This window comes from Thalassophryne amazonica, chromosome 8 (genome assembly GCF_902500255.1).
Source record: "Thalassophryne amazonica chromosome 8, fThaAma1.1, whole genome shotgun sequence".
NCBI classification, from domain to species: Eukaryota; Metazoa; Chordata; class Actinopteri; order Batrachoidiformes; family Batrachoididae; genus Thalassophryne; species Thalassophryne amazonica.
Window position 1 is genome coordinate 31602725 of NC_047110.1, and position 26398 is coordinate 31629122.

Genomic DNA, 26398 nt, shown 5'->3' on the forward strand with positions numbered 1-26398 from the left:
TATTGTCAAGCCCTGTGTTGTAATCACTGTTTTGATGCCAGTTTCATAAATATCAGAAAAGTCTTCATAATAAATGTCTGACACTTCATACCAACACCATAGGTGCCACAGTGGATAGGTGAAGTGGTTAGATTTTCGGGGTGTTTGGTGCAGATATTTGTACATTTTTCTTTGCCATTACTCAAGAATGCTTTACAACAGATACTTTCTGTTCATAATGTGTACATAGTACAGAATTCTATTTATAGAGCACAAGCTGGCATAAATCACTCCAACAGCGTGATAAGAGTCTTCATATGTAGAATGTATAAAGTGATGTTGACACAGAAAAGATGACACATATGTAAATGCTCATTTGATTGCTGTTTTTATAACTACATTTTTAATCATAAATCTTGGGTTCCTAAGATTTGATGGAACAAAGTATTTGAAGTATCACTGACTATCTAACTGTTTTTCCAAGTTGACTTAGAACAGTTTTGGACTCCTATTTAAAGTTTGTGTTGGACTGTTGATGTTAAAGGACCAGTGACACACAACAAAATGTACAGTTGTAAAGTATGTAAAGGTTTGGGCACCCCTGATGATTTCCATGATTTTCCTTTATAAATCATTGGTTGTTTGAATCAGCAATTTCAGTTAAATATATCATACAGCAGACAAACACAGTGATATTTGAGAAGTGAAATGAAGTTTATAGGATTTACAGAAAGTGTACAATAATTATTTAAACAAAATTAGGCAGGTGCATAAATTTGGGAACCCTTGTCATTTTATTGATCTGAATACATTTAGCACTAATTATTGGAACACAAAATTGGTTTGGTAAGCTCATTGACCCTTGACCTCCTTACACAGATGAATCCAATCCTGTGAAAGGGTATTTAAGGTGGCCATTTGCAAATATTTCTGCTCTTTGCATCTCTTCTAATGAGTGGCAACATGGGAGCCTCTAAACACCTCTCAAATGACCTGAAAACAAAGATTGTTCAACATCATGGTTTAGGGGAAGGACACAAAAAAGCTATTTCAGAGATTTCAGCTGTCAGTTTCCACTGTGAGGAACATAGTGAGGAAATGGAAGACAACAGGCACAGTACTAGTTAAGGCCCGAAGTGGCAGGCCAAGAAAAATCTCAGATAAGCTGAAGCGAAGGATGGTGAAAACAGTCATAGTCAACCCACAGACCTGCTCCAAAGACCTACACCATGATCTTGCCGCAGATACTGTCTCTGTGTATCGTTCAACTATACAGCGCGCTTTGCACAAGGAGATGCTGTATGGTAGAGCAATGCAGAGGACGCCTTTCCTGCATACACACCACAAACAGAGTCGCTTGAGGTATGCTAAAGCACATTTGGACAAGCCAGCTTCATTTTGGAATAAGGTGCTGTGGACTGATGAAACTAAAATTGAGTTATTTGGATATAACGGGGGGGGGGGGGGGGGGGTATGCATGGCAGAAAAAGAACACAGCATTCCAAGAAAAAAATTTGCTACCTACAATAAAATTTGGAGGTGGTTCCATCATGCTGTGGGGCTGTGTGGCCAGTGCAGGTACTGGGAATCTTGTTAAAGTTGAGAGTCACATGGATTCCAGTCAATATCAGCAGATTCTTGAGAACAATGTTCATGAATCAGTAACAAAGTTGAAGTTGTGCTGGGGCTGGATCTTTCAACAAGACAACGGCCCTAAACACTGCTCAAAATCTACTAAGGCATTCATGTAGAGGAACAAGTACAATGTTCTGGAACGACCATCTCAGTCCCCAGACCTGAAAATTATTGAAAATCTGTGGTGTGATTTTAAGGGCCCTGTCCCACTGCCGTTTAGGAGGATTTGCGCATGAAATGAGGAGACAAAAGATGAGCGTCCGCAACAAAGGTGGGTGGAAATGACAGATGTCCCGGGGTGGGTCAGTGACTACATGAGGAAGAAAAGTGGATACAACGGAACAGAAGCGAAGGCGACCACGGAGGCACCCACATGAGGGGCACAGCGGCCGTGATGCACTCCCGTTCACTCTCGGCTCCCGAGTCCCGTTCACGCGTGCGCATGTAAGCAATAATAATAATAAAAAAAAGAAACTCTGCTGCCTGCTGTGGTACTGCTCCTCGCTCTTCCCCCCAAAACTCTGTCATAATTGTGTTTATAAACCAGTCACCATTTGTTTTATTATATATCTGTGTAGTTAATTAATAAAATATTCTCCACAGACGAACTCGCTCCCGCGCGCACATAAGAAAAAAACTCCTCTCCCCCTGCTGTGGTGCTGCTGCTCGCTCCAAAAACTCTCTCATAATTGTGACATAAAGGACAAAAGAGACATAAGTCTGCATGCGCGACATACCATTTGCGACCGTGATGTGGCCGTGCTGGGCACGCGTCATATCTGTTTTGCACGCTGTCCCGGTCCGCCACCAAGCCGCGCCAACCCGTCGGTTGCGGATATCAGTGGATGACAGGAGATATGCGGCGCGCATGGTTGTGTATGTCCTGCGTATGTCTTCAGTATGTGTTCAGGCACTGATGCGTATCTCATCCGCAGCAGGATTTTTTGCACTGCTCAAAAATCCTGGCTGCGGACATGCGTGCATCTGCGGATGATCCCGGACGTGTTCAGATGGCGGCTGACTCATACAGGAATGTTACACGGATATCGCGGTTGTTTGGCGGATGTGGGCCACTTTTGTGCGCATTCAATCCGCAAATCCTCCTAAACGCCAGTGGGACAGGGCCCTTAAGCGGGCTGTCCATGCTCGGAAACCAACAAACCTGACTGAACTGGAGATGTTTTGTAAAGAAGAATGGTCCAAAATACCTTCAGCCAGAATCCAGACTCTCATTGGAAGCTATTCACCTTATTCAGCCCTGCCCACTTTTACAACAGAGGCATTCCTGTTTTGTCTTAGGACTCCCGCAGAGCGGTGTTTTCCATATAGAACAATGGAAGTTATTCCATGGATAGAAACAAAAACCTTTAAGAAAAGCTCAAAGGGACTCTGGCTCACCCACGGGTCATAACAGAGTGGGAAGATGACATGATAAAGTGGCCCTCGATTATTTTTAACTACTTTTTGTTGTCACTCGGCGTGGACGGTTTGGCCATGAGGAACTACAAGCTCATATAAAAGCACAATCAAGTTAAAATACTACCTGACAAGTAGTACCATCTTAATGCCAAGATTATGTAACGTTATACGTATGGTGTTATTTCATGCACTGTTTGGTTGTATAAAACGCCAGAAAATGAGTAAATTAGCTAGCGGCTAATGCTACAAACACAGCTTACCCGTTTGTCTCACTAGCATCCGCCGTGACATCTTCAGTGGCGCGTTGTAGCCCAACCATTTCTCTGGGTAAGGATTGTGGGTTTTTTCCCCACAGAATGAAAAGAACAGACATAAGGACGTTTGGGTGGATTTTTCAAATTCAGCGCCTTTAGCCAGCACCAGAGATCCTTGTCTTTTGATGGAGGAGGGAACAAGTTAAATGCTTGTCCACAGCACTCAGATCTCTCCTTTCCATGTTCAAAACATCATTCTGAAAAGCAATAGTTTCCTCTTCTTCCAGTTGTTGTGGCACTCAAGAACTGATCAATTAATGCTGCTCATGTTTGGACACTTGTAGCGTGCATAGCTAATCGTCAGACACAGTGGGAAACCGGAAGTAGTTTGACAAAATGGAGCCGCGCACCCTGACTTCCTGAATAAGGTGAATAGGAAGCGTTTAGAGGCTGTTATTTCTGCAAAAGGAGAAGCTACTAAATATTGATGTATTTTTTTCTGTTGGGGTGCCCAAAGTTATGCACCTGCCTAATTTTGTTTAAAGAATTATTGCACACTTTCTATGAATCCTATAAACTTCATTTCACTTCCCAAATATGACTGTGTTTGTCTGCTATATGATATATTTAACTGAAATGAACTGAACCAATGATTTTATAAAGGAAAATCATGGAAATCATCACGGGTGCCCAAACTTTTACATGCAACTGTAAGTCCCTTTCCTGTTGTTTATAAATGAATATAATATCAAATCACAAGCATCTATTTTAGCCGTTATATAAAACAAATAATGAAGCCTCGTTGAATGGAACATTCCACCTTTTACATCATGAAATATTCGTACCATTGAACTCATAAACATTCATTATTTGTACAATATGACATTGTATTTAATTAATCTGTCGCTACGTTTGTGTGCATGTGACATCTGAAGGGAGATGGGTTAGTTGGCCGTATGCAGGCTGAACTTTGGACATTTTGCACAGACTGCAGGTGCAGCAGTGAACAAGATGCAGCAGTTAGAGTGAAATCACACCTGGGTCACCTCCAGCCAATTAAAACAAAAAAAAAAAAAAAAGAAAGAAAGAGAGGGTGTGTGAACACTTTGATAATTTTCACCGTGACATTCAGTTGGCTTTGTGTTGCCTTGTTTGCCCTAATAGATAAATTAGGAGATATTCACTGAAGCACGTTGTTTGTGTTCTGATACTGTTTGGAAAGAAAAACGAGCTGTGTTGCTGATGGAACCACACTACACAAATGGATTTGGGTAAATAGAATATTCATTAAATTGTTCAGTTTCTATAACCTGTTGCAACAATTTAGGGTCACAGGGGACCTGGAGCCTATCCCAGCAGTTATTGGGCGTGAGGCGGGGTACACCTTGGACACAATACCAGTCAGCTAAATAGAATATTGACAATTAACAATAGTAATAACTTTATTTATAAAGAGCTTTTACACGAGATGCTTTGAAGTGTTTTACCAAAACAAAAAAATTGAATAATAAAACAATTTACAGTCAGGTGTACCTTGTAATGGGTCACATCTAACAGCTGTCCTGTTGGTTAGCTGTTCTTAATTGTTAACTGCTGGTTGAATATTAACTGGTAGTACCAGATGACATTTTCAGCAATACATGTTCTGTGTGCCATTTCTGCTGAAATACCACTGAGAAGTCAACGTGTTTGATTGATTATACCACTTTGCAGTTACCGTGGTTTTCTGTGCAGGAAGGAAGCACTTTCATATATTGTGGGAGGAATTTGTTGCCCTAAAGACAACAATTTTTAGGTCACAGTGTGTATATATATATAAATATAAAACAGTACTGTTCAGAATAATAGTAGTGCTATGTGACTAAAAAGATTAATCCAGGTTTTGAGTATATTTCTTATTGTTACATGGGAAACAAGGTACCAGTAGATTCAGTAGATTCTCACAAATCCAACAAGATCAAGCATTCATGATATGCACACTCTTAAGGATATGAAATTGGGCTATTAGTAAAAAAAAAAGTAGAAAAGGGGTGTTCACAATAATAGTAGTGTGGCATTCAGTCAGTGAGTTCGTCAATTTATTGGGACAAACAGGTGTGAATCAGGTGTCCCCTATTTAAGGATGAAGCCAGCACCTGTTGAACATGCTTTTCTCTTTGAAAGCCTGAGGAAAATGGGACGTTCAAGACATTGTTCAGAAGAACAGCGTAGTTTGATTAAAAAGTTGATTGGAGAGGGGAAAACCTATACGCAGGTGCAAAAAATTATAGGCTGTTCATCTACAGTGATCTCCAATGCTTTAAAATAGACAAAAAAAAAAACAGATACGTGGAAGAAAACGGAAAACCCCCATCATAATGGATAGAAGAATAACCAGAATGGCAAAGGTGTTATGTAAGGATATGATTCCTTCTTTATGTTCTCTATTGTCATATACCAACACAGAGCAGAGTAGCTACCTAAACTCTGTAAGGGAGTTAGAGTATCTCGTCAATAGTTTTACATCCTCATTGAAGACAACTTTGGATGCTGTAGCTCCTCTGAAAAAGAGAGCTTTAAATCAGAAGTGTCTGACTCCGTGGTATAACTCACAAACTCGTAGCTTAAAGCAGATAACCCGTAAGTTGGAGAGGAAATGGCGTCTCACTAATTTAGAAGATCTTCACTTAGCCTGGAAAAAGAGTTTGTTGCTCTATAAAAAAGCCCTCCGTAAAGCTAGGACATCTTTCTACTCATCACTAATTGAAGAAAATAAGAACAACCCCAGGTTTCTTTTCAGCACTGTAGCCAGGCTGACAAAGAGTCGGAGCTCTATTGAGCTGAGTATTCCATTAACTTTAACTAGTAATGACTTCATGACTTTCTTTGCTAACAAAATTTTGACTATTAGAGAAAAAATTACTCATAACCATCCCAAAGATGTATCGTTATCTTTGGCTGCTTTCAGTGATGCCGGTATTTGGTTAGACTGTTTCTCTTCGATTGTTCTGTCTGAGTTATTTTCATTAGTTACTTCATCCAAACCATCAACATGTTTGTTAGACCCCATTCCTGCCAGGCTGCTCAAGGAAGTCCTACCATTATTTAATGCTTCAATCTTAAATATGATCAACTTATCTTTGTTAGTTGGCTATGTACCACAGGCTTTTAAGGTGGCAGTAATTAAACCATTACTTAAAAAGCCATCTCTTGACCCAGCTATTTTAGCTAATTATAGGCCAATCTCCAACCTTCCTTTTCTCTCAAAGATTCTTGAGAGGGTAGTTGTAAAACAGCTAACTGATCACCTGCAGAGGAATGGTCTATTTGAAGAGGTTCAGTCAGGTTTTAGAATTCATCATAGTACAGAAACAGCATTAGTGAAGGTTACAATGATCTTCTTATGGCTTCGGACAGTGGACTTATCTCTGTGCTTGTTCTGTTGGACCTCAGTGCTGCTTTTGATACTGTTGACCATAAAATTTTATTACAGAGATTAGAGCATGTCATAGGTATTAAAGGCACTGCGCTGCGGTGGTTTGAATCATATTTGTCTAATAGATTACAGTTTGTTCATGTAAATGGGGAATCTTCTTCACAGACTAAAGTTAATTATGGAGTTCCACAAGGTTCTGTGCTAGGACCAATTTTATTCACTTTATACATGCTTCCCTTAGGCAGTATTATTAGACGGTATTGCTTAAATTTTCATTGTTACGCAGATGATACCCAGCTTTATCTATCCATGAAGCCAGAGGACACACACCAATTAGCTAAACTGCAGGATTGTCTTACAGACATAAAGACATGGATGACCTCTAATTTCCTGCTTTTAAACTCAGATAAAACTGAAGTTATTGTACTTGGCCCCACAAATCTTAGAAGCATGGTGTCTAACCAGATCTTTACTCTGGATGGCATTTCCCTGACCTCTAGTAATACTGTGAGAAATCTTGGAGTCATTTTTGATCAGGATATGTCATTCAAAGCGCATATTAAACAAATATGTAGGACTGCTTTTTTGCATTTACGCAATATCTCTAAAATCAGAAAGGTCTTGTCTCAGAGTGATGCTGAAAAACTAATTCATGCATTTATTTCCTCTAGGCTGGACTATTGTAATTCTTTATTATCAGGTTGTCCTAAAAGTTCCCTAAAAAGCCTTCAGTTAATTCAAAATGCTGCAGCTAGAGTACTGACGGGGACTAGCAGGAGAGAGCATATCTCACCCGTGTTGGCCTCTCTTCATTGGCTTCCTGTTAATTCTAGAATAGAATTTAAAATTCTTCTTCTTACTTATAAGGTTTTGAATAATCAGGTCCCATCTTATCTCAGGGACCTCGTAGTACCATATCACCCTAATAGAGCGCTTCGCTCTCAGACTGCAGGCTTACTTGTAGTTCCTAGGGTTTGTAAGAGTAGAATGGGAGGCAGAGCCTTCAGCTTTCAGGCTCCTCTCCTGTGGAACCAGCTCCCAATTCAGATCAGGGAGACAGATACCCTCTCTACTTTTAAGATTAGGCTTAAAACTTTCCTTTTCGCTAAGGCTTATAGTTAGGGCTGGATCGGGTGACCCTGGACTATCCCTTTGTTATGCTGCTTTAGACGTAGACTGTGGGGGGGTTCCCATGATGCACTGTTTCTTTCTCTTTTTGCTCTGTATGCATCACTCCGCATTTAATCATTAGTGATCGATCTCTGCCCCCCTCCACAGCATGTCTTTTTCCTGGTTCTTTCCCTCAGCCCCAACCAGTCTCAGCAGAAGACTGCCCCTCCCTGAGCCTGGTTCTGCTGGAGGTTTCTTCCTGTTAAGAGGGAGTTTTTCCTTCCCACTGTTGCCAAGTGCTTGCTCACAGGGGGTCGTTTTGACCGTTGGGGTTTTTCATGATTGTTGTATGGCCTTGCCTTACAATATAAAGCGCCTTGGGGCAACTGTTTGTTGTGATTTGGCGCTATATAAAAAAAAAGTTGATTGATTGATTGATTGATGTGCAGACGCAGGTTGAGGAGCGGACCAACGTCTGACCGAACCCAGCGCTAAATAACCAGAAAGCGGTTCCACAAACAAAACGGTTTTATTTCCCCTCCAGTGCAATAATTAGTGTACAACATAAATATTTGGTTTGTGTGGCGGAGTGAAGGACGGCGCGCTCTCCAGCGCCAAAAAGGATCGAAGCCTCGGCGCTTCTGTACTCAGATTCACCGCCAAACACCCCCCCAGGTGGACACGACAAACTGACTCTGTGAAGGATGGAAAAAGGTGAGGTAAGTCAACAGAGCTACAGCAAATATCCTTCAGAGGCACACACTATCAGCAACACATTCAGGTCTGAATTTAAGCTTTATGTAAATGAGCAGCTTCTCACAACAGGTGGAGGATCATCAGTCCGTACGCCACGGCAGTGAGAAGCAAACTGCACAATTCTCATCAATGTTCAAATATACTGCCTAACAGAATGCCAAATTACTATTAACGATCATTCAGACAATAATCACCTCTGATGTGTGCTGACAGCATGTGTCCCTCACCCGTCCTCCTTCACAGGCACGATGTGTCAAACCCTGGCGTGGTCCTCAGCGTCTCACAAATGAACATCACAAGGTCGAGTTCCCGGCAATTCTGCTTGAACCACTCATGGCTTAAATGCAGAACGCCATCTCATTATCTGCTTCAGCTGAAAGTCTTTAAGTTTGCACGTGAGCATCATCCACAGGTGCTGCGAGTCAGTAGGCCTGCACGTGAACATCCTCCACAGGTGCAACTAATAATGCTGATGAGGGTGAAGGACTCTTCTGCCAGCACCTTCTCCACAGACAAAAACCAGTTTGCATACCACCTGAAGAGCAAAGAAAAGAAAACAACACAAAAACATCCAGCCAAACCCCCCAACACACAACAAAAGGCTCACCCATTGATCAGCTCCAGGATGATCAAAGACAGTCTGGAGTTACCTGTAAGTGCTGTGACAGAAGACGCCTGTGTGAAGCTAATTTATTTGCAAGAATCCCCCACAAAGTCCCTCTGTTAAATAAAAGACATGTGCAGAAGAGGTTACAATTTGCCAAAGAAAACATCAACTGGCCTAAAGAGAAATGGAGGAATATTTTGTGGACTGATGAGAGTAAAATTGTTCTTTTTGGGTCCAACGGCCGCAGACAGTTTGTGAGACGACCCCCAAACTCTGAATTCAAGCCACAGTTCACAGTGAAGACAATGAAGCATGGTGGTGCAAGCATCATGATATGGGCATGTTTCTCCTACTATGGTGTTGGGCCTATATATCGCATACCAGGTATCATGGATCAGTTTGGATATGTCAAAATACTTGAAGTCATGTTGCCTTATGCTGAAGAGGACATGCCCTTGAAATGAGTGTTTCAACAATACAATGACCCCAAGCACACTAGTAAACAAGCAAAATCTTGGTTCCAAACCAACAAAATTAATGCCTCGCAGATGTGAAGAAAACATGAAAAACTGTGGTTATACAACTAAATACTAGTTTAGTGATTCACAGGATTGCTAAAAAAGCAGTTTGAACATAATAGTTTTGAGTTTGTAGCGTCAACAGCACATGCTACTATTATTGTGAACACCCCCTTTTCTACCTTTTTTTACTAATAGCCCAATTTCATAGCCTTAAGAGTGTGCATATCATGAATGTTTGGTCTTGTTGGATTTGTGAGACTCTACTGAATCTACTGGTACCTTGTTTCCCATGTAACAATACGAAATATACTCAAACCTGGATGTGCTTGCTTTCAGTTCAGAAGGCTCCAGGTTCAAATCCCTCCCCTGACACATTTCTCCATGTAGTGTGGAGTTGCGTCAGGAAGGGCATCCGGCGTAAAACCTGTGCCAATTCAACATGCAGATTCACCTTGGATTTACTGTGGCGACCCCGAGTGCAAACAAGGGAGCAGCCGAAGGGACTTACTAGTCACATAGCACTACTATTATTCTGCACACTACTGTGTGTGTGTGTGTGTGTGTGTGTGTGTGTGTGTGTGTATATATATATATATATATATATATATATATATATATATATATATATATATATATATATATATATATATATATATATATATATGGCATCTAATCTCTTCCCTGCTGTAGTGAATGTCCATCCAGTCTACATGTGCTTTGTGGACTTGGAGAAGGTGTATGATCAGGGACCGCGGGAGATACTGTGGTAGCTGCTGCAGGATTATGGAGTGAGGGGGGGGTCCCTTCTCAGGGTCATCCAATCTCTGTCCTCACAAAGCGAGAGCTGTGTTCAGGTGCTCTGCAGTAAGTCGGACTCGTTTCCGGTGGGGGTTGGCCTCTGCCAGGGCTGTGCCTTGTCACCAATCCTGTTTTTGATATTCATGGACAGGATATTGAGGCGTAGTCGGGGGGAGAATGGTTCAGGTTAGTGGGCTCAGGGGCTCATGGCTGTTTTTTGCAGATGATGTCATCCTATTTGCTTCATCAGTCTCTGACCTTTAACACTCACTTGATCTGTTTGCAGCCGAGTGTGAAGCACCTAGGATGAGGATCAGCACCTTTAAATTTGAGGCCATGGTTCGCAGCAGGAAACCGGTGGATTGCCTACTCCGGGTAGGGAATGAGGTCTTACCCCAAGTGAAGGAGTTCAAGTACCTCGGGGTCTTGTTGACAAGTGAGGGGATAATGAAGCATGAGATTGGCCGGAGAATCGGTGCACCAGGGGCGGTATTGCATTCGCTCTACCGTACTGTTGTGACGAAAAGGGAGCTGAGCCAAAAGGCGAAGCTCTCGATGTACTGGTCAGTCTTCATTCCTTCTCTTACCTATGGTCATGCAGGTTGGGCCATGACCGAAAGAACTAGATCATGGGTATAAGCGGCTGAAATGGGCTTCCTCAGGAGGGTGGCTGGTGTGTCCCTTAGAGATAAGGTGAGAAGCTCAGTCATCCATGGGGAGCTCGGAGTAGTGCTGTTGCTCCTTCTCGTTGAAAGGAGCCAGCTGAGGTGGTTTGGGCATTTGGTAAGGATGCCCAATGGGTGCCTCCCTAGGGAGGTGTTCCAGGCATGTCCAGCTGGGAGGAGACCCCGGGGAAGACCCAGGACTAGGTGGAGAGATTATATCTCCACACTGGCCTGGGAACACCTCGGGATCCCCCAGTCAGAGGTGGTTAATATGGCCCAGGCAAGGGAAGTTTGGTGTCCCCTGCAAGAGCTTTCAACCCAATCCCAGAAAAGCGCTTGAAGATGTATGTCACAAATTGCGGACAAGCTTTTATTTCATTTTTGAGTATAATAAAAAAAGGCTTTGAGCTGAGGTCTGTGTCATTTCAGTGTTTTCTTCCTACAGACATGATGACTTGAAAGAGATGCTGGACAGCAACAAAGACTCCCTGAAGCTGGAGGCAATGAAGCGGATTGTGGCTGTGAGTGTTTGCACAGCGATTTCAGTCAACAGCTGCTGTGGCTGCATGTTCATTGAAAAATGAAATATATTTGATTTGCTTGGTTTTACTATGCTGTGTCAGAGTCCTCCTGTAGATTCAGTCTGTCTCTTCATTACCCTGGAAGGACAGAACAGACTAAAATGGCAAATTGATGAGAACTAAAAAGAATATAAAAAGGTGCACATGTTACAAATTATTGATGGTACACAGAAAATTGCACTTTTTGGCCATTTGTTGCCCAATTATGGGAGCAGTGCATTAATTTTAGAGAAGCAAAGGTTGTCGGCTCAATAGCAGATTAGGATATACAGTGTATATATCGTATTTTTTTTATGAACTGATGGTGTGCACATTTTCTTCACAGATGATCGCCCGAGGTAAAAACGCATCTGATCTCTTCCCTGCTGTGGTGAAAAATGTGGCCTGTAAAAACATTGAGGTTTGTATTGACATCAATTTCATGTTGCTTACATCTCATTAAATATTTTCTTCGGCTGCTGTCGATATTTTAAAGGGGCACATTGATCTCTGATTTAGTGAAAGCATTCACACTCATCTACATAATTTGGATGAAATCTTTTTGGTTTTTTTTTTTAAATCTGGTCTTTTTCTCTGTTTCTTACACCAATCGTCCCTCCAGGTAAAGAAGTTGGTTTATGTTTACTTGGTGCGTTATGCTGAGGAGCAGCAGGACCTTGCCCTGCTGTCCATTTCTACTTTTCAACGAGGCCTAAAGGTAGAACACATACACCTACTCTCATCACATTTTATCCAGTGTCACAAAGTTTTACAACTTGCTTTTAAGAAGGAAACTATATATATACTATATACTATATATATATATATATATATATACTATATGAAATTATAGAATGAAGCCTAGAAATGAAAAATTTACAAAATGAATAATTTGTTCACATTGTGCACGGATGTCTTTACAGGATAAATGTGTTGTGAAAGTGTAGTGACACGGACCCACAACAGGGGGCGTAAATGAACGGACAATGAAAGAGTCAAATATGAACACTTTACTGTTGTGAAAAGCACAACCAAACACAGCAGATTACAGAATGTGTACAATAACCAATTAACAAGGGTGACGTGTGGGCAGGCTCGAAGATAGAGGACGTCTGTCCTGAGAAGAACCGGAACCACACGATTTCCTCCGCCACCGAACCTGGAGAATACTGGAGCCGCCAAATCCCGAACACCCCAGGTGGCCACCGTCTCCGCGTGTCGGATCCGGTACTGCTGGCGAGGAGCAGAGACAATCAGATGTGGGTGTGTGAACACCCAGTACAAGCAATGATGGAAATTCCACTTCCACCTCTCATACAGAAAAGCTGGCACGTGCAGTAGTATGTGTATTTATCAAAAGTTTGGAGTGAAGATGTCAGTCCAAACCCAGCCTCCAGCTGCAAGCACTCACAAAACCGACTGCAAAAATATCACAAGCAAACACTGTCTGTGGTAGACAAAAATAATGGCTGAGAACAAAGTACCTCCTAAGGTAGACGATATCTCGGCAACGAGGTGGAGATGACGTCCGGTCTTTATGGAGTGGGATGATGAAGTGTAGATGGGTGACAGCTGTCAAGAGATAATGAGTGACAGCTGTCACCCCCGGCTGTGTCCGTGGCCACAGCGCCCTCTGCCTGAAGCCCGCACTTCAGGCAGGGCGCCCTCTGGTGGTGGGCCAGCAGTACCTCCTCTTCTGGCGGCCCACACAACAAAATGGAGTAAAACCAAGGCATCGGTGATGTGAGGTTACAAACTGAAGTGATGTTTTTGTGACCGGAAAATCAGTACACCTGGGGTTCAAGCAAACCTCAGCGCTATATTTATCAGAATAGTTTCTAAACTGTTAATTTTATGTAATTGTCACCTGTGCAGTTGTCTTCGATTTCACTTACGATACGATACGATACACTTTATTATCCTCTTAGGGAAGTTTGTCTTGGACTCATGCTAAGTGCCTTTACAAAAGGAAAACAAACAAATACAAACAGAAACACAGCCACATCTATAACAAATTAACACGACAGGAAATCAAGAGAAACACCATAAGTGTTGCACAATTCCACTTTTAGACATTATTGTTTAGCAATTTGATAGACATGGGGACGAATGAGTTTTTGAGTCTATTCAGTCTGCTCTGAGGGACTCTATACCTTCTCCCAGAGGGAAGGAGAGTGTACTCTGTATGGAGGACATGAGCTGTATCCGTTAGTATCCTCTGAGCTGCTTTCAGAACAGACTCTTCGTAGAGTGAACTGAGGGACTGATATTGTTTCTTTCCAATTATCTTCATTGCATTGTCAATTTGTCTGTTAAGTTTGTTTTAAGTTGTACAGAGAGGTTGCCGTACCAGGCAGTCATGCCATATCTGACTAGGCTCTCTAGAACTGTCTGGTAAAACAACAACATTATTTTTTTGATTGACTCCATACAAATGAAGTCTGCGGAGGAAGTAGAGTCTCTGATAGAGTCGAGAACACAGACTATCCACATGTACATAAGCATCAACTTATCTTCATCTAGTGTTATTAAATATTGTGGGTTCCAGAATCATGTTTCTTCTAGAGTCTGCTTGGACCGCAGTTTGATATAATGGTATCTGACCAGACTCTAGAGCAAAATGTTGATCTTAGTATCACTTTTTCATAACTGCTGAACTGTCAGAGGAGTTTTTATTGCGATTATTTGCATCAGAGTCCAGCATGGACCTTTTTTGTGGAGATTAAGAAGTTCCACCACAAGCACCAATGAAGGTTAAATGAAATAAGAATAAACTCTTATGGAAAATCATAAAACCTCAGCTCGTTGCTGCACTGTTTGACCTAAGGGAAGTGACCACTTTCTCCATACTGCAGCTTTGTGTGCCTGGAATGACTCTGATTGGTTGCCATCATGTTTTGCCTATGACACACCCATGCCTAATGAATACTGTAACTCAAAAGTCCTTTGCGCCCAGAGTGGAACTTTGCACGGATCTTTTCCTGCTTTTAAATAGTAATGTGCCTTCAGACGCATCCCAAATTCTGCACCCTATATCATGATAGAACCCATAGTGTCCAACAGCATTTCTTATGATGCTCCTTCTCTGTGTTTTTGAAGGACCCTAACCAGCTGATCCGAGCCAGCGCTCTTCGAGTTCTCTCTAGCATACGCGTCACAATCATCGTCCCCATAATGATGTTGGCGATCAAAGAAGCTGCTTCAGACATGTCGCCGTACGTCAGGAAAACAGCTGCTCACGCAATCCCAAAACTCTACAGGTGAAGTAGTCATTTTTATTTTCCCTTTCACTGTTATTTTGTCTCAATACTTGCTGCAGAAGATGAGGAAAACTAGATGTTTAGTCAAGGAAATTTATAGGTGTGCTTAAAAGCAAAGATCATTCCTTTTTGAGCTTGAAATCTTTTTCAGAATGTAAAATTACTTTGTGGCTTCTTGGTTCAGTGACTCACTGAACTAAGATCAAATGTTTCCATGATTTGTAGCTATGTTAAAATGAAATCCCTCTGCAGCAGTACAAGGTAGATCATTCCAAAACCCATTACTTCTCTGGCAGTAGAATCTGGCAATAACATTAAAAGGGTCATATTTGTCAAAACCTTTTGTAAAAGCTACCTTTTCCAGTCAAATGCAGTTACAGAAAGTTCCCAATAATAAATGAAATACTGTACATGCTTGAGTTATTCTGAGAGAGTGCCTAGTGTGCTGCACAGAACTAGATTAGTTCTTCAAGATTTAAACATGTTGGAATAGCAACACCACAGCAGCTATAAGGTGTTTTTGGCAACACACTCAAATATGTGATTTTAAGACACCCAGCAACTGACAATGCATTTGGTTTGCTGAAAAATATGACCAATATAAATGTGTTGTTTCAACCTTCTTCATTGATGATTCATGTTTATCTGCCCTCAGTTTGGATCCTGAACAAAAAGACCACCTTATTGAAGTCATAGAGAAACTCCTTTCTGACAAAACCACAGTAGGTTTTTTTACAGTTTATGTTGAGCCCATATTTTGTCTCCCTCATACCTGTTTTTTTCCACAGATGTAAAACATTTTTATAAATATTAAATTAAATTAAAAATCAACACCTCCATTCATATATTTCTTGACCAACTAAATACAAGAGCATCTTAAAAGATTTGAATATGATGAAAAAGTTCAGTATTTATTTTTATTTTTTTGTCGGGTGTTTCAGAAAGTGAAAATTTTATATTCTAGCCTCATTATATATAAATTAAAATGTTTAAATAGTTTTTTTTTTAATGACTTACATCTCCCCAAAAATAAATAAATAGATAACAAAACAGAAAATGCATATTTCAAAATATTTGAATATTTCATAAGATCCATCCAGAAAAAAATTACTGAATCAGTGCAGGGTGGCATGGAGACGATCAGGATGTGGCTTGTTGAGGTGCTATGGAAACTGAGGTTGCTTTGATAGCTGCCTTCTCCTCATCTGTATTCTTGACTTTGATGTTGCTCATCTTTTTCTTGACAATACCCCATAGACAATCTATGGGGTTCATGTCAGGCAGGTTGGCTGGCTAATTAAGTACAGTAATACTATGCCCAGCAAACCAGTTACTAGTAGTTTTGTCACTGTGAATGGATCCCATGTCCTCCTGGAAGACATCAGCTTTGTTGGGAAAGTGTAGTGACACGGACCCAAAACAGGGGGCGTAAATGATCGGACAATCAAAGAGTCGAATATGAACACTTTACTGTTGTGAAAGAGCACAACAAAAACACAGAGGATTACAGAATTTGAGCAAACAGTCAATCCACAAAGGTGACGTGTGGGCAGGCTCGAGGATAGAAGACGTCTGTCCTAAGAAGAACTGGAACCACACGATTTCCTCCGCCACCGAACCCGGAGAATACTGGAGCCGCCAAGTTCCGAGTCCCCAGGAGGCCACCGTCTCCGAGTGTCGGATCTGGTACTGCTGGCGAGGAGCAAAAACAGTCAGATGTGGGTGCGTGCACACCCAGAAACAACAATGGTGGGAATTCCACCTCCACCTCTAATACATACTCGTGCAGCTCCTGTCTAACCACTTATCTGGTTGGGGTGTGAAGCGAAGCCGTCGCTGATCACACCAAACGCCAATCTCTCAGATAAGGAACACCACAGGAAAGCGGCTGCAAAAAGAGTTCAAACTAAGACACAGTTTAGTGTTAAGACTGAGAATATTACCTTCACAGGTAGATGATATCTCGGCAACGAGGTGGAGATGACGTCCGGTTTTTATGGAGTGGAATGATGAAGTGTAGATGGATGACAGCTGTCATGAGATAATAAGTGACAGCTGTCACCCCCGGCTGTGTCCGTGGCGGCAGCGCCCTCTCGTGCCTGAAGCCCGCACTTCAGGCAGGGCATCCTCTGGTGGTGGGCCAGCAGTACCTCCTCTTCTGGCGGCCCACACAACAGGACCCCCCCCTCAACGGGTGCCTCCTGGCGCCCGACCAGGCTTGTCCGGGTGACGGCGGTAGAAATCGGCCAGGAAGGCCGGGTCCAGGATGAAGCTCCTCTTTACCCAGGAGCGTTCTTCAGGTCCATACCCCTCCCAGTCCACCAAATACTGGAACCCCGGCCCATTCGACGGACGTCCAGGAGCCGGCGCACTGTCCAAGCCGGCTCCCCGTTGATGATCCGGGCAGGAGGCGGTGCCGGACCGGGAGCACAGAGGGGTGAGGTGAGGTGTGGTTTAATCCAGGAGACATGAAAAACAGGGTGGATCCGCAGTGAAGCCGGGAGTTGGAGCTTTACTGCAGCAGGACTGAGGATTTTGAGGATCTTGAAGCGTCCAATGAATCTGTCCATCAGTTTTGGTGAGTCCACCTGCAGGGGAATGTCCTTAGTTGATAACCACACCTCCTGCCCGGGCTGGTATGCAGGGGCCGGGGACCGCCGGCGGTCTGCATGGGTCTTAGCCCTCATCCGGGCCTTTAATAAGGCAGAACGGGCGGTGCGCCACACCCGACGGCACCTCCGCAGGTGGGCCTGGACCGAGGGCACACCGACCTTCCCTTCACCACGGGAAACAACGGCGGCTGGTACCCCCGACACACCTCAAACGGGGAGAGGCCGGTGGCAGAAGACACCTGACTGTTGTGTGCATACTCGATCCAGGCCAGATGGTTACTCCAGGCCGTCGGGTGCGCGGATGTCACACAGCGGAGGGTCTGTTCCAACTGTTGGTTGGCCTGTTCTGCCTGTTCGTTCGTCTGTGGGTGGTACCCGGACGAGAGGCTCACGGTGGCCCCCAGTTCCCTGCAGAAACTCCTCCAGACTTGAGAGGAAAACTGGGGACCATGATCCGAGACTACGTCAGCTGGTATCCCATGCAGGCGAACGACGTGGTGGACCAGGAGGTCAGCCGTCTCCTGCGCCGTTGGGAGCTTCGGGAGGGCCACGAAGTGGGCCGCCTTGGAGAATCGGTCCACTATCGTGAGGATGGTCGTCATGCCCTGGGACGGCGGGAGGCCCGTGACGAAATCCAGGCAGATATGGGACCAGGGGCGATGAGGCACCGGGAGCAGCTGGAGAAGTCCTTGGGTCCTCTTATGGTCTGCCTGGCCCCTGGCACAGGTGGTGCAGGCCTGGATATACTCCCGGATGTCGGCTTCCATAGATGCCCACCAGAAGCGCTGCCGGACAACTGCCACGGTCCTTCGCACCCCTGGATGACAGGAGAGCTTGGAACCGTGACAGAAATCCAAGACTGCAGCTCTGGCCTCTGGTGGGACGTACAGACGATTTTTTGGTCCAGTTCCGGGGTCCGGGTTCCGTGCCAGGGCCTCCCGGATGGTCTTCTCCACGTCCCAGGTGAGGGTAGCCACGATAGTGGACTCCGGAATGATGGGCTCCGGTGGATCCGACAGCTCAGTTTTGACTTTGTCTTTGTGTACCCGGGACAAGGCATCTGATCTTTGGTTCTTGGTCCCGGGGCGATAGGTGATCCGGAAGTCAAAACGCCCGATGAACAGTGACCAGCGGGCTTGCCTGGGGTTCAGCCGCTTGGCGGTCCTGATATACTCCAGGTTCCGATGGTCAGTCAAAACCGTGAACGGCACAGACGCTCCCTCCAACAGGTGTCTCCACTCCTCAAGAGCCTCTTTCACCACAAGGAGTTCTCGGTTGCCGACGTCATAGTTCCGTTCAGCCGGGGTCAACCTGTGAGAAAAGTAGGCACACGGGGGAAGAACCTTATCGGTCTCTCCGCTCTGGGATAGCACGGCTCCTATCCCTGAGTCAGAGGCGTCCACTTCAACCACAAACTGGTGGCCAGGGTCGGGCTGCACCAGAACTGGTGCAGTCGAGAACCGTCATTTCAACTCCCTGAATGCGGCTTCGCACTGATCCGACCAGGTGAAGGGGACTTTTGGAGAGGTCAGGGCTGTCAGGGGGATAACTACCTGACTGTAGCCCTTAATGAACCTCCTGTAGAAATTTGCAAAGCCGAGGAACTGTTGCAGCTTCCTACGGCTAGTGGGTTGGGGCCAATCTCTCACCGCCGCAACCTTGGCCGGATCAGGGGTGACGGAGTTGGAGGAGATGATAAACCCCAGGAAGGACAAAGAGGTGCGGTGAAACTCACACTTCTCGCCCTTCACAAACAGCTGGTTCTCCAACAACCGCTGCAGGACCTGACGTACATGCTGGACATGAGTCTCAGGATCCGGAGAAAAGATGAGTATATCGTCCAGATATACGAAGACGAATCGGTACAGGAAGTCCCACAAGACGTCATTAACCAAAGCTTGGAACGTCGCAGGGGCGTTAGTGAGGCCGAACGGCATGACCAGGTACTCAAAATGACCTAACAGGGTGTTAAATGCCGTCTTCCACTCGTCTCCCTTCCGGATCCGAACCAGGTGGTATGCATTTCTAAGATCCAACTTGGTGAAGATTTTGGCTCCATGCAGGGGCGTGAACACTGAATCTAACAGGGGCAACGGGTATCGATTGCGAACCGTAATCTCATTCAGCCCCCTGTAATCAATGCATGGACGGAGTCCGCCGTCTTTCTTGCCCACAAAAAAGAAACCTGCACCCATCGGGGAGGTGGAATTCCGGATCAGCCCGGCAGCTAATGAGTCCCGGATGTAGGTCTCCATTGATTCGCGCTCAGGTCGTGAGAGGTTGTACAGCCTGCTGGACGGAAACTCAACCCTTGGAATCAAATCAATGGCACAATCGTACGGACGGTGCGGGGGAAGGGTGAGTGCCAGATCCTTGCTGAAGACGTCAGCAAGATCGTGGTACTCAGCCGGCACTGCCGTCAGATTGGGAGGGACTTTGACCTCCTCCTTAGCCTGTAAACCGGGAGGAACCGAGGATCCTAAACACACCCGATGGCAGGTTTCGCTCCACTGAACCACCACCCCAGACGGCCAGTCAATCCGGGGATTGTGTTTCAACATCCAAGGGAAGCCCAAAATCACGCGGGAGATAGAAGGAGTCACAAAAAACTCAATCTCCTCCCGATGATTTCCAGACACCACCAGAGTTACAGGTTGTGTCTTGTGCGTGATTAAAGGGAGAAGGGTGCCATCTAGTGCCCGCACCTGCAATGGCGAAGAGAGTGCCACCAGAGGGAGCCCTACCTCCCTAGCCCATCTGCTGTCTTGCAGATTCCCTTCTGACCCCGTGTCCACCAGTGCTGGGGCTTGAAGGGTTAAATCCCCGCTCAGGATTGTAACTGGGAGTCGTGTGGAAATATGTGTATGTCCCACGTGAATGTCTTGGCCCACCCTAAGCCCAGTTTCTAGGGGCGGCGTTGGTGTTTAACCGCTTGGGGCAGTTTCTCTGCAGATGCTCACTCGAGCCGCAGACAAAGCACTCCCCACGGGCCAGCCTCCTCTGTCTGTTCGGTGGTCTAAATGTGGCCCTGCTCGTGTCCATAGCTTCATCAGCAGGGGGAGCTGTAGCCACACGGAGCGTTGAGGCTGTGGAGCATGGGGAGGGCGGAACCTTTTCGGACCCGGAAGGGAGAGGGACGGCGCGTGCCCGGCCACGTCCTTCGTCTCGCTCCCGACGGCGTTCCTCTAACCGATTGTCTAACCGTATAACGAGATCAATGAGCCCATCTAAATCCTGCGGTTCTTCCTTGGCTACCAGATGCTCCTTCAGGACCGACGACAGTCTGTTTATGAAGGCGGCGCAGAGCGCAACGTTATTCCAGCTGGACCTCGCAGCCGCGATGCGGAAGTCGACTGCATATTCGGCTGCTCTCCGGCGCCCCTGTCTCATTGACAGCAGCACAGTTGAAGCAGTCTCTCCTCTATTAGGGTGATCAAAAACTGTTCTGAACTCCCTCACAAACCCAGTATAAGTGGTAAGGAGCCGTGAATTTTGCTCCCAAAGCGCTGTAGCCCAAGCGCGTGCCTCACCACGAAGCAAGTTAATTACATAAGCCACCTTACTGGCGTCAGACGCGTACATGACGGGACGTTGTGCAAAGACGAGCGAACACTGCATAAGAAAGTCCGCGCACGTCTCCACACAACCTCCGTACGGCTCTGGGTGACTTATGTATGCTTCAGGGGATGGTGGGGGGGTCGTTGAATGACCAGTGAAACGTCTATATTCTGCACCGGGTCGGCAGGAGGAGGAGCTGCAGCAGTGCCCTGAGCGCGCGCTTCCACCTGCGAGGTGAGAGCCTCCATCTTGCGGTTAAGGATGACGTTTTGCTCGGTCATCAAATCCAACCGAGCGGTAAAGGCGGTGAGGATTTGCTGCAACTCAGCAATCACGCCTCCTGCAGACGCCTGTGCACCCTGCTCTTCCATTGGTTGTCCAACAGATGGTTGACGCCCCTCGGGATCCATGACGCTGGCCGAGATATCCTGTTGGGAGAGTGTAGTGACACGGACCCACAACAGGGGGTGTAAATGATCGGACAATGAAAGAGTCGGATATGAACACTTTACTGTTGTGAAAGAGCACAACAAAAACACAGAGGATTACAGAATTTGAGCAAACAGTCAATCCACAAAGGTGACGTGTGGGCAGGCTCGAGGATAGAAGACGTGTGTCCTGAGAAGAACCGGAACCACATGATTTCCTCCGCCACCGAACCCGGAGAATACTGGAGCCGCCAAGTTCCGAGTCCCCAGGTGGCCACCGTCTCCGAGTGTCGGATCTGGTACTGCTGGCGAGGAGCAAAAACAGTCAGATGTGGGTGCGTGCACACCCAGAAACAACAATGGTGGGAATTCCACCTCCACCTCTAATACACACTCGTGCAGCTCCTGTCTAACCACTTATCTGGTTGGGGTGTGAAGCGAAGCCGTCACTGATCACACCAAATGCCAATCTCTCAGATAAGGAACATCACAGGAAAGCGGCTGCAAAAAGAGTTCAGACTAAGACACAGTTTAGTGTTAAGGCTGAGAATATTACCTTCACAGGTAGATGATATCTCGGCAACGAGGTGGAGATGACGTCCGGTTTTTATGGAGTGGAATGAGAAGTGTAGATGGATGACAGCTGTCATGAGATAATGAGTGACAGCTGTCACCCCTGGCTGTGTCCGTGGCGGCAGCGCCCTCTCGTGCCTGAAGCCCGCAGTTCAGGCAGGGCGCCCTCTGGTGGTGGGCCAGCAGTACCTCCTCTTCTGGCGGCCCACACAACAAGCTTCTCATTATAGCTTGTCAGCAGATTCAAGCATGAAGTGCTCTAAAATCTCCTGGTAGACGGCTGCGTTGACTTTGGACTTAAAAACAGTGGACCAACACCAGCAGATGACATGGCCCCCCAAATCGTAAAATTACTGTGGGAAATTCACATTGGACTTAAAGTAACTTGGATTCTGTGCCTCTCCAGTCTTCCTCCAGACTGTGGGACCTTTATTTCCAAACGAAATGCTAATGCTGCTTTCATCTGAAAAGAGGACTTTGGACCACTGAGCGGTGATCCAGTTCTTTTTCTCCTTAGCCCAAGTAAAAACCTCCCGACATTGTCTCTGGTTGAGGACTCAACACTGGGAATGAGAGACTTGTAGCCATTTCCGGGACACATCTATGCACAGTGGCTCTTGATGGGGTCCAGCCTCATTCCCTTCCTTGTAAAACTCCCCCAAGTTTTTTGCTTGACAATCTCAATCTCTGTTGCTTATGCATCTTTTCCTGCCACACTTTCCCTGTTTGTTTGCGTTACTGAACCAGACTGAGAGTTTCATGGTATTTAAAATGGCAAAAATAGTGAGTTACTCAAAGTTGAAATGAAGTATTCTAATATTTTGAGGTACAGTTTTTTTTGGGGGGGGGGGGGGGGGGGAGGGGGTGTTTTTTACTTGTAGGCTGTAATTCTGTAAATTAAATTTTAAAAACTATTTCAAACATTTTAGTCCAGAATATGTAAAATTTTCACTTTTGGAATTATCTGATGAAATTTTTAAAAACTTTTTTATGATATTCTAACAACTTGAGATGCACCTGTATGTAGAAGTACTTGTACAATTCTCTTTTTATGCCCTGATGAGAAAATGGTTGTAGTTGGTTGCAGGAAGCGTAGTCATGGCTTTTGAAGAGGTGTGCCCAGAGCGCATTGACCTGATCCACAAAAACTACAGGAAGCTGTGCAACCTTCTCATTGATGTGGAGGAGTGGGGTCAGGTCGTCATCATCAACATGCTGACGCGCTACGCCAGGACCCAATTCCTCAACCCAAACATTAATGTGAGTTAACCCTTTATGGGTGTTTTTGAGTTGTTTCTGCCTAAATTACATACCCAGATGGAAAGGCTTTTTACTCTTGAAAAGATGGTGAAAGAGTCTATGAACTGGAACCAATGGACAGAAAACCTTTTCAATTTAGAAGTTTACGTAGACACTCTCAACTTGAAACCTACAATGATTCACGACGTTCGGCTCAGTCAAGTGCCTTTTTTCTCAGCTCTCCTACTACCTCTAGCCCTCTCAGGACGTCTTGATAGTAGTGTAGCTATGCAGCTCTTGAGGTGTCTCTGGTAGCAGGCATAACTTTATGGTCATATATTAGGGGTAGGTCTTTGTACAGTTTATCCAAATGATTCATGACGCTATTAATACTAGGAGCTGATATGATGCCATCTGACAAGATGTTCCAAGAGTCTGAGATTCTAACTGAAATTCTAACAAGAAGTTAGAATTTCCAGTTCAACAATGCTAAGAAAATAAATGAATAAATAAAAACACTAAAATATTTAGACCTGAATCTGTTTTTCTTTTCTCTCTGTTTGAGGTGCAGCTCCATCCAGAGATGGGTGTGGTATCTGTTCCCGAAACCCTCCTGTCCTGTGCACTGGCAGCATTTCCTGTATATTCATTTTGTGAATTGTTTTGTAATTTGTGTCTGTAGCATGGCCCAAACAGAGGGTCATCCCTTTGACTCTGGTCTGCTTGAGGTTTCTTCCTCAGAGGGAGTTTTTCCTGACCACTGCTGCTCTGGGAGTTGGTAAGGTTAGACCTTACTTATGTGACGTGTCTTGAGGCAACTTTGTTGTGATTTGGCGCTATATAAATGAACATACGAGGGCTGTCAATAAAGTAACGGTCCTTTTTATTTTTTTCAAAAACTATATGGATTTCATTCATATGTTTTTACGTCAGACATGCTTGAACCCTCGTGCGCATGCGTGAGTTTTTCCACGCCTGTCCGTGACGTCATTCGCCTGTGAGCACTCCTTGTGGGAGGAGTCGTCCAGCCCCTCGTCGGAATTCCTTTGTCTGAGAAGTTGCTGAGAGACTGGCGCGTTGTTTGATCAAAATTTTTTCTAAACCTGTGAGACACATCGAAGTGGACACGGTTCGAAAAATTAAGCTGGTTTTCAGTGAAAATTTTAACGGCTGATGAGAGATTTTGAGGTGATACTGTCGCTTTAAGGACTTTTCACGGTGGGAGACGTCGCGCAGCGCTCTCAGGCGGCGTCATCAGCCTGTTCAAGCTGAAAACCTCCACATTTCAGGCTCTATTGATCCAGGACGTCGTGAGAGAACAGAGAAGTTTCAGAAGAAGTCGGTTTCAGCATTTTATCCGGATATTCCACTGTTAAAGGAGATTTTTTTTAATGAAAGACGTGCGGACGGGTCCGCGCGTCGGGACGCAGCCGACGCGGTGCGGCGGCACAGGAAAAACACCTCCGTTGAAAGCCTTAAGGACAAGTTGGAACATGTCCTGCCTGTTAAACAATTTCTCATATACTCACTCCATTGAAAGCCATCAAAAGCCGCCTGGATTTTACAAATGGTTATCAACACAGAGGTGTTTTTCCTGTGCCGCCGCACCGCGTCGGCTGCGTCCCGACGTGCGGATCCGTCTGCACGTCTTTCATTAAAAAAAAAATCTCCTTTAACAGTGGAATATCCGGATAAAATGCTGAAACCGACTTCTTCTGAAACTTCTCTGTTCTCTCACGACGTCCTGGATCAATAGAGCCTGAAATGTGGAGGTTTTCAGCTTGAACAGGCTGATGACGCTGCCTGAGAGCACTGCGCGACGTCTCCCACCGTGAAAAGTCCTTAAAGCGACAGTATCACCTCAGAATCTCTCATCAGCCGTTAAAATTTTCACTGAAAACCAGCTTAATTTTTCGAACCGTGTCCACTTCGATGTGTCTCACAGGTTTAGAAAAAATTTTGATCAAACAACGCGCCAGTCTCTCAGCAACTTCTCAGACAAAGGAATTCCGACGAGGGGCTGGACGACTCCTCCCACAAGGAGTGCTCACAGGCGAATGACGTCACCGACAGGCGTGGAAAAACTCACGCATGCGCACGAGGGTTCAAGCATGTCTGAAGTAAAAACATATGAATGAAATCCATATAGTTTTTGAAAAAAATAAAAAGGACTGTTACTTTATTGACAGCCCTCGTAAATTGAAATTGGCGAACAGAGGATTTTATTTCTAGTTATCCATTTTTCAGCAGGATTATTTTAGGAACACAACAAGCCAGCTCCTGGATGTTGCTAAATATAACACTCTGTAGACAGATCTCTAACTGTAGAAAGATCTGAACAAGAACATTTTTCAACAAACTGAAAATATTTATAGCATTTTGTACCATTGTTGACCCTGCGTTGGCACAGAATCAATTTGTTTTGTGATAAAACTGATTTTGCACACAAGAAAAAAAACACATTACAACAAAGGACATTCATTCATTCATCTTCTACTGCTTAGTCCAATTAAGGGTTGCGGGGGGCTGGAGCCTATCCCAGGAGTCATAGAGCGTGAGGCGGGGTACACCCAGGACAGGACACTTGTCTGTCGCAGGGCCACAAACAGACAAACAAGCACAGACACTTTCTCACACACACACACACACACACACACACACCTACGGACAGACTCCAATCCACCTAACCTGCATGTCTTTGGATGTGGGAGGAAACTGGAGCACCTGGAGGAAACCCACGCACACACGGGGAGAACATGCAAACTCCACACAGAAAGGCCATGGGAATTGAACCCACAACCTTCTCGCCGTGAGGCAACAGTGCTAACTACTAAGCCACCGTGCTGCCACAACAAAGGACAATTAAGGCCATTTTCCATATAGAAGTCTTTTCTGTTTTCACCTTTACGTTTTTCCTTTTCTGCAGTAGCTGTTTGTCCTGTAAATGGACCTGGCATTTTCTGCATATTTCATTTAAAAGAAAATGTGCTTCTTGCCATAGTAAACAAA

General features: G+C 45.0%; 1 protein-coding gene across 15 annotated transcripts in view; it reads left to right on the forward strand.

Moving 5' to 3' along the window:
* LOC117515402 (AP-3 complex subunit beta-2) overlaps nucleotides 1-26398 on the forward strand; it is a 207692-nt gene that overhangs the window by 73830 nt on the left and 107464 nt on the right. For all 15 annotated transcript variants that reach the window (XM_034175956.1, XM_034175958.1, XM_034175957.1 and 12 more), the window contains exons 2-7: nucleotides 11605-11680; nucleotides 12066-12140; nucleotides 12342-12437; nucleotides 14819-14979; nucleotides 15635-15701; nucleotides 23228-23410. In XM_034175956.1, the coding sequence (XP_034031847.1) occupies nucleotides 11605-11680; nucleotides 12066-12140; nucleotides 12342-12437; nucleotides 14819-14979; nucleotides 15635-15701; nucleotides 23228-23410 (658 nt within the window). The remainder of the gene's footprint in view (nucleotides 1-11604; nucleotides 11681-12065; nucleotides 12141-12341; nucleotides 12438-14818; nucleotides 14980-15634; nucleotides 15702-23227; nucleotides 23411-26398) is intronic.